The sequence below is a fragment of the Borostomias antarcticus genome (assembly GCF_949987555.1).
Source record: "Borostomias antarcticus genome assembly, chromosome: 16".
Classification (NCBI taxonomy): domain Eukaryota; kingdom Metazoa; phylum Chordata; class Actinopteri; order Stomiiformes; family Stomiidae; genus Borostomias; species Borostomias antarcticus.
In genome coordinates, this window is record NC_140249.1 from 21,663,206 (window position 1) to 21,671,636 (window position 8,431).

General features: G+C 48.1%; 2 protein-coding genes across 2 annotated transcripts in view; one reads left to right on the plus strand and one right to left on the minus strand.

Moving 5' to 3' along the window:
- Positions 1-1,223: 1,223 nt before the first annotated feature.
- tmem170a (transmembrane protein 170A) lies at positions 1,224-3,715 on the plus strand (the record flags this gene model as incomplete). Its single annotated transcript, XM_084450969.1, is given in 4 exon segments — positions 1,224-1,244; positions 1,248-1,365; positions 2,301-2,471; positions 2,753-3,715. Coding segments are annotated over 4 exon segments (441 nt in total). The 3' UTR covers positions 2,884-3,715.
- A 2,233-nt stretch (positions 3,716-5,948) lies between these two features.
- carmil2 (capping protein regulator and myosin 1 linker 2) overlaps positions 5,949-8,431 on the minus strand; it is a gene marked incomplete at both ends in the record, with an annotated part of 30,160 nt that continues 27,677 nt past the window's right edge. Inside the window, 4 exons of the mRNA XM_084451381.1 lie at positions 5,949-6,211; positions 6,325-6,429; positions 7,543-7,647; positions 8,142-8,431. The exon at positions 8,142-8,431 is cut by the window's right edge and continues 106 nt beyond it. Coding sequence (XP_084307507.1) covers positions 5,949-6,211; positions 6,325-6,429; positions 7,543-7,647; positions 8,142-8,431 — 763 coding nt within the window. The remainder of the gene's footprint in view (positions 6,212-6,324; positions 6,430-7,542; positions 7,648-8,141) is intronic.

Sequence of the window (8,431 nt, forward strand, 5' to 3'; positions counted from 1 at the left end):
CTACTTTTGGTACCTAGAGATGGGGGAACTATATAAAAAGCTGACCTGGCTCAATTATATATGCTAGTTTGTTATTGTATTTGAAAATTATGTTTGCCTTGAATTTGAGTATTTGCAAATAACCCACCCCAAAGCAACTACTACTTGTATTTAAAGTAATCGAATTTGGTACCTGGAGGAGATTGTGCATGTAGCAACCAACTGCTACCCTCTGCTGGACAAGGGCTGCATCCTTTCACCCCTACTCTTCTCCCTGCACACGAACGGCTGCCTCCAGACACCAGTCTGTCAAGCTCTGGAAGTTTGCGGACAACACTACCCTCATCGGACTCATCTCTGAGGGAGACGAGTACTGTTTCTGAGGGAAACAGTACAAAACTACAATAGAAAAATATGGTGTGTGAAGTGTAAAGGGTTAATTTGTCATTTCATGGTAAAATTAGCTGCTGTTTTTGATATACATGTGATGTGGTAAATTATATTAGACAAATTTTTAGAATGGAAAGGTCAGATGTTCTCCCATATCAGTTTAAATATGCCTTATATTAATATAAGAGGTTAAGATCACCAATAACCCAACTATTCTGAACAGTATCAAAGTGTGGGGTCTCATAAAATGCTGGATTATAAAGAATCCCTATCTCCTTTCTCCCCAATAGGAAGAATCGGGTGTAGAGATGGAGAGAATTGAGTGTTGCAGTTTATGCTAAAGGAGGCAAATGAAGAACATTTTGTGGATTATTTGTTATCACAGCCATTCCACAGTTTGGATTATGCAGAAAGGTGAGGATGCTGGATGAACTCCAATGCCTGGCTATCTCAATGTTGTTGTAAACATGAGCCGTAGGCGAGCCGGAGCCCATCTCTTTCACCGGATGGCATCAGGTAGTATACTATAGGCCTACTAAACGTGTTTTCATGGAGAGGATTGTTGCAGTATATACTGTAGGCTATAGTATGCAGTATTGACATTCGGACACAGCCTTCATGTTGACCTGACTACGAATTTGGCAGCAGATGACAGTCCATAATGGCGGCAACGCTACGCGAGCGCCCTCTTCAGGCGGGTGTCGTAAATTGTGTTCCCTCTTGGTATTCCATACTCTCTGGTGTGCTACTGCCATCGCTAGGCTAGTATTACCAGCTAGACGAGCTATCCAGGTTCAGCCCCAGCTCAGATCTCAACCGGGTTCTGATGTGCGGATACTCGCGATCTCTCACTCATGCTCGTGGTATTCCATGAATAAGACATGCAGAACGGATATAGCGAGATAGGTTTTGTTCAGCAAATTCTTAGTTTGAATTTGGTCCCTAGGAAAAATGGCACATATCGTGGCAACGACACATCGCTCAGCGACTTCTCAGGTGAGTGAAGCTAGCTTGGAGGCTAACGCAGTAGTGATGGCTAGCTAGATAGATAGCTACGAGCCAGAACTGGTGCCTCTCTGTGTTGATCATCATTAAATACAGAGCTAGCATAGATGGACAGCTAACCAGAGCTGGTGCGATTTCTAGTCCCCAGTTTGTTTTATAAAATGAGGTTGGCCAGCCAGCTATGCTAACTGCTACGCTAGTCTGAACGGCCAGGTGAGTTAGACTAGCTTGCAAGCTAGTAGCTGCTACTATGCTAGGCCACGGAAGTCTCAACCTCACAACCAGATACCGAAATACGTATTTTTGTATCCCTCCTGTCAGATTCACTACTGTTAACGTTTGGTCCATGTACCCTAGACCTACGTGCTGTCAGAGCAAGTGTGTCCTTAAGATTATTCCCCAGCTGTGTGTGTGTGTGTGTGTGTGTGTGTGTGTGTGTGTGTCTGTGTTGTTGAGAGTTGTTTATATAAAACTGTTTGCTAATCACTAGCATGCAACCTTTATTATAGTTGCAGATTATGGTGGATTTAGTTTTACATAACGCTCCAGGGAGCATATTCCACTCACATTACTAGAGACCAAAATCAAACTAGTCTCCAGTCTCTACTACATGCAGCTGTCTTAGTGCATGGTAGGGCTTGCTAACACCAACTCACATAGGGAACCGTACAGTGGTTGGCTTCCAAACACTTTAGGACTCTGAAGTTGACTTTTCTTGTCTCCGTTTTGAATTTGTTCCCCATCTACTCTCCCTCCTTCTTCCTCCACCTCCCTTGTCTCCACCACTCTTCCCTCCTCTTCTCTCTCTCTCTCTCTCTCTCTCTCTCCCCCCCCACCCCTCCCAGAGATGAGCTGTATTGGAACGAATCGGTAGATAAGAAATGTCCAAACTGCTCAGTAAACTGTCAATGTCGTCTCCCCCACAGAGATGTGGTACGGGGTGTTCCTGTGGGCGGCGGTGTCGTCCCTGATGTTCCACCTCCCCGCCGCGCTGCTCGCCCTCGCCACGCTGAGGCAGCACAAGCTGGCGCGCTTCATGCCCCTCGCCATCATCCTCATGGGCATCGTGGGGCCTGTGTGTGGCGGCGTTCTCACCAGTAATTTATACTGCTTATTAGCTCTCTTTCTCTCTCTCTCATTCTCTCTCTTTCTCTCCCTCTCTCTCTCTCTCTCTCTCTCTCTCTCTCTCTCTCGTTTTCTCTCTCTCTTTCTCTCTCTTTCTCTCTCTCTTTCTCTCTCTCTCACACACACACACACACACACACACACACACACACACACACACACACACACACACACACAATGGTATACATTCCATTTTCCACTCGTCCAGTACAGAACCATTCCTCCCTGCTGATTCTGTGTTAACTCTCTGTAGGTGCAGCCATCGCGGGCGTGTACAAAGCGGCGGGGAAGAGGATGATCTCTCTGGAGGCCCTGGTGTTTGGAGTGGGACAGTCCTTCTGTGTGCTCATCATCTCCTTAGTTAGGATCCTGGCAACGCTCTAACCCTGGGGCCCGGTCCCTGTCCTCGTCACTGACTCTACTCTGAGACTGGCACTGGGACTGAGGTCGGCGCTGGGACGGTCCTCGTCTCTGTGTGTGGGCTGTGACTCTTGACCAGAACGCCAGGTACCACACCTAGAGCCTTTTACGAGACGGACAAAGACTGCGTGTGTCTGTGGTCGGGAGTGGTCTGAGGACGGGGACCGTCACATGTCCCCCTCCCCCTCCCCCTGTCTGAGCTCTCGAGGGCTGGAGGACGGCCACACCCTGGGACGAGAACAAGCCTGCATGCTCCTAGTAGGATGTGACAGGATATGCAAGACTCTACCCTTCCCACAGAGGCCTTATTTTCTACCACGGAACCAGACCACAAACTCTGGTCATAGTACTCCTTTCCAAAGTGATGTGTATTTCAGGATTGACCAGGGCTGTCATTTATGTCCTTTTTCTCTCGTATTCGTTCTTTTTCAAGCAGTTTTCAGTTCTCAGTACTGCGTGTTGCACCCTTAACTGGCCTTCTGTGTGCGTGCGTGTGTGTGTGTGATACTGTAGATGTACATGTAAGGTGTGTGTGTACATTCCAGCCTGTAGCTGAGAAGTAAACGTGGGGTTTGGTTCAGAGCACTTATGGACAGTTGACCAGTCTCTTAACAGCCCTGTCATGGATGCGTTCACAGCCTTCTGGGCCCAGCTGCAGCGTGAGATATCGTCACCCTGAGACGGTGCTTAAAGATGACGGTTCAACTTCTGTTGAACTCGGAAGATTCTGTGTGTATAAACAGCCCTACCAGGCATCCACCCTAAACTTGTTTGTGTAGTTGTAACCTGTCTTGACATTCCTCCCAGGGTGTACAGTAGAGACAGAGAGAGGCTGTACATATCGAAGCCCATTCCTGCCTCTCTCCCTTAGGAAGGAGGAAATGAGTAGTATACTAGAAAGGAGAGTACCTTAAAGAATACCAGATGAATAATCAGATATTTATTTTTTTTCACTATATTTCTGTTGCGAGATATGTTACGAATGAAGATGAATAACTGCATAACTGATTTCAGCTGTGTTCACGTCATCTCGATCCGTCTGGGCCGCCCAACTGATCTACAAATCCTAAGGACTGTTATTTAGGAAAACGGGTGATTTGTAGATCAGCGAGGCGACCCAATCTGCTCAAGCCTCTTGTATATTTTGTTGCCTCTTTCGAACATGGCCTTGTCCTCAGTGAGAAGATAACTCTGAACTCGAAACGTTCCTGATTGCTCCTGGCTCGATGGTGGCAGAACCTTGACAGGATTCCTCAATGTTGATTTTATTTTTCTTCCATTTTTAATTTATTTTTTATTATTTTTGATTTCTAAGCTGTGCTTGGCCTTCATGGTGTCCCAGGTGTACAGTGAACCTTGTAAAGGCGGTGGTGTAATGAGGACATTTACTTTTGCTGTGATGATACTACTGCAATAGAAAGAGACGGGCAACCATGAATGTGATTGACTTCCTGCTGATCCTCTGAGGAATGTCACTAGAACCAAAGAGAACCCAGCTCACTAGAATCTCTCTCTCGCACCTAGCCCACCCTCTAGCTCCGCCCCCTAACCCAGCCCTTAAACCCAGCCACACTTCTGGCTTAACCCCCTAAGCCCAGCCCCCTAGCCCACCTCTAGCTCCGACCCCTAACCCAGCCCTTAAACCCAGCCACACTTCTGGCTTAACCCCCTAAGCCCAGCCCCCTAGCCCACCTCTAGCTCCGACCCCTAACCCAGCCCTTAAACCCAGCCACACTTCTGGCTTAACCCCCTAAGCCCAGCCCCCTAGCCCACCTCTAGCTCCGCCCCCTAACCCAGCCCAACTCTCCAGGCCTAAGCCTTGGCGTACCAGTGCTGCTGACTGGGTGTGTGCAGTCTGGTATCAGAGCAGCGAGAGTAAAGTCCAGCTCCAAAACCCCACAGGACCAGAGAGAAGCACAGCTACACCGAGGGGGGAGCTGTTATTCCATGTCAAAGCTGATGATCGCCAGTGTAAACGCTGCTAGCTAAGACCACATCACAGATGCATCCCAGACCTGCTAAAGATCTCTACTTTATATTCCAGCTGTCTGCCTTCACGTCATCTCCAGTTGAAAGGCCTACTGATAAAACCTCCATACGTCGTTGCAGTACAGATGATGATTATCTATGTCTGTGGGCCAGCGTGTTGAAAGCCATGCTCTCCACAGTATCCCTGCGGCTCTTGGACCTGCTACAGCCAGAGCTGACTTGGGCCTTGGACCTGCTATAGCTAGAACTGACAGAACTGACTTGGGCCTTGGACCTGCGATATCCAGAGAATGTTTATTTTTCTATGCTTCTGTAACTCTTATTGTAGCATGACTGACTGCACATTACTGCTTTGTTGGTTAGTTGTTTGTTTTGATAATTTATGTTTCTCTCCCATGAGATGTGATCGGATCCATGGACTGCTTCGGTTTTTACCGGTTGGTTTTACTACAGTAAATTAAGTGCCAATTGTTAATACTTGAATGTAATAAAATGTTTTACATTATGGTGTGTGTGTTGGTTTCCAAGCATGGTGTACTCCTGGGTGAGGTAGAAAGTCTGTCTTCTGCCAGTTTCTCCACCTCTGTCTTTCTCTCTCTCTCTCTCTCACACACACACACACACACACCTGACTCCACACACACAGATGGCTCTCCGGAGGACATCCTGCATCCACCAGCCAACTCCCAGCATCCCTTGAGCTCCTCGACAGTGTGTGTGAGGACACACACAGATATTACCATGGAAACACACACACACAGAGAAGAGTGGTGCACCTCCTATGTCTGACATGGACCGATCAAACACACACACACACACTACACCGTGAGGGTGTTTCGACTAACTGGTAGATTTGACAGACGTGTTTTACAGAAACACAGAGAGCTTGATGACACTTCTCGATGTTTTAATCATTATTAACAAGTATAGGTATGGATTTACACTCTTTTTAAAACCTTTTGTTCATAATTTGTTTTGTTTGTACATCATGTGGCGTGCAAGGCAAAGGTAGACATGGTAGAAAATAGACTCTGGTCGGGTCAGTCCATGTGTCTGTCGGAGAGGGGGGGCTCAGTTCTTTGGTCTGATGGTTCTGACTGCGCCTTGTGCTGTTTTAAGACCGTCCCCCCCCGCTCCTGTGTGCTGTTTTCCTGGTCTTCCTGGACCACCGCCAGGGCTCCTTGAGCTGGGCCAGTATCCGGGCCTGGATCAACCGCTGGGACTGGCCTGCTGTCGGTCGTCTCTCCTCCGGTTCTCTTCTCCGTCTTCCTCTCCTCACCCTCCTTCCCTCCTACTCCCCCTACTGGTCGGATAAGAGCACAGCAGAGAGGTGTGTCAGAAAGGGTGAGAGAGAAAGAAGACGTGATTACCTTTCTATAGACTGGATGAACAGACTTGTACCTCCCCTCTCCTCACCTCCGGCCCCCTCCGGGGGGTCTTCTCTGCAGGGAGGCAGCTCACCCAGATTGGCACGCTTTCTCACAGGTGACCTTTGTAACCGTGGCAATGCTGCCTTCAGCTCTGAGGAGAGAGTGAGTCATGTCAAATGTTCCATCGCTAATGACCTCGAACCTCGTCACCAGATGAGTCAATCCACAGATTCAGTTTGGTTACCAATCACCACAAAAATATAAAATATAAAAATATCAGAGCTCAAGCAGAATTACTTTAGGGGACATGGCATGTGTAGTTTAGGGGATATGGCATGTGTAGTTTAGGGGATATGGCATGTGTAGTTTAGGGGATATGGCATGTGTAGTTTAGGGGATATGGGAAGTGTAGTTTAGGGGATATGGGATGTGTAGTTTAGGGGATATGGTATGTGTAGTTTAGGGGACATGGCATGTGTAGTTTAGGGGATATGGGATGTGTAGTTTAGGGGATATGGCATGTGTAGTTTAGGGGATATGGCATGTGTAGTTTAGGGGATATGGGATGTGTAGTTTAGGGTATATGGGATGTGTAGTTTAGGGGATATGGGATGTGTAGTTTAGGGGATATGGTATGTGTAGTTTAGGGGATATGGGATGTGTAGTTTAGGGGATATGGGATGTGTAGTTTAGGGGATATGGGATGTGTAGTTTAGGGGATATGGGATGTGTAGTTTAGGGGATATGGTATGTGTAGTTTAGGGGATATGGGATGTGTAGTTTAGGGGATATGGGATGTGTAGTTTAGGGGATATGGGATGTGTAGTTTAGGGGATATGGGATGTGTAGTTTAGGGGATATGGTATGTGTAGTTTAGGGGATATGGGATGTGTAGTTTAGGGGACATGGCATGTGTAATTTAGGGGTTATGGGATGTGTAGTTTAGGGGATATAGGATGTGTAGTTTAGGGGATATGGGATGTGTAGTTTAGGGGATATGGCATGTGTAGTTTAGGGTATATGGTATGTGCAGTTTAGGGGATATAGGATGTGTAGTTTAGGGGATATGGGATGTGTAGTTTAGGGGTTATGGGATGTGTAGTTTAGGGGATATGGGATGTGTAGTTTAGGGTATATGGGATGTGTAGTTTAGGGTATATGGGATGGACTACAACAGGCTACAAAGGAAGAGAAGAGGGGGATGAGGTCTTGGTGACATCATCCCCAGCGAGCTCTGCTATTGGTTGTGTACTGCTGACCTCACCTTCTGCAAAGAGGGGGATGTGGTCTCGGAGGGCATCCTCATGCACGGACACCGCACGCCGCTGGGGGAGGGGCTTCATGCGTGGGCGGGGCTTAGGGAGGCTCTCTGGTAGGGTCAGAGACAGACACAACACACAGGGTCAGGCTCACAGTAGACGGACACACAATAACATACTGTACTACACAAACAAACATTTGAACTTAAGGCTTTGAATTTTTGAACTTATTGTATTTTATTGTATTATATTATATTGCACTGTACTTTAGATTGCTATTCTTGCACTTTGCCTTCAGCACTAGATTATGCTCTTAGTCACTTGTTTTAGAGAGAAGATGCACTTGTGAGTTCTGGCAAGTAGTAGTAGATTGGCTCTTCCTACGTTAAATGCAATTATTGTTAGTCGCTTTGGATAAAAGCGTCTGCTAAATGACTGTAATGTAATGTAATGTAATGTAATGTAAAAGGCACTTTTAGACATCAGGAGCTTGACATGTGAGATCTGCAAAGTAAAAACTAGAGAGTAGTACTGAGGCTCGTGTGTGTGTGTGTGTGTGTGTGTGTGTGTGTGTGTGTGTGTGTGTGTGTGTGCGCACACCTACCCTCAGTGACTGACTGCGCTCTCCCCGAGCGCTCCCTGCCCTCCAGGCTGCTCAGGCCCCTACGAGGCGACAGGGCCGGGGGCGGGTCCTTCCTGGGGGGGGGGCTGGGGGCGGAGCCGGGGGACTCCCTGGGCGGGGCCTGGGGGGGCGTCAGGTCCGCCGGCTGCCCTTCCAGGGCCAGACCGGGCTGGTGGGGAGTGGCCGGGGAGGTGCGAGGGGCTGTGGGATGCTGGGAGGCGGGGGCGGGGCTTGTGGACGGGCGCGCCACTGGGGTAGGGAGTGGGGGTTTG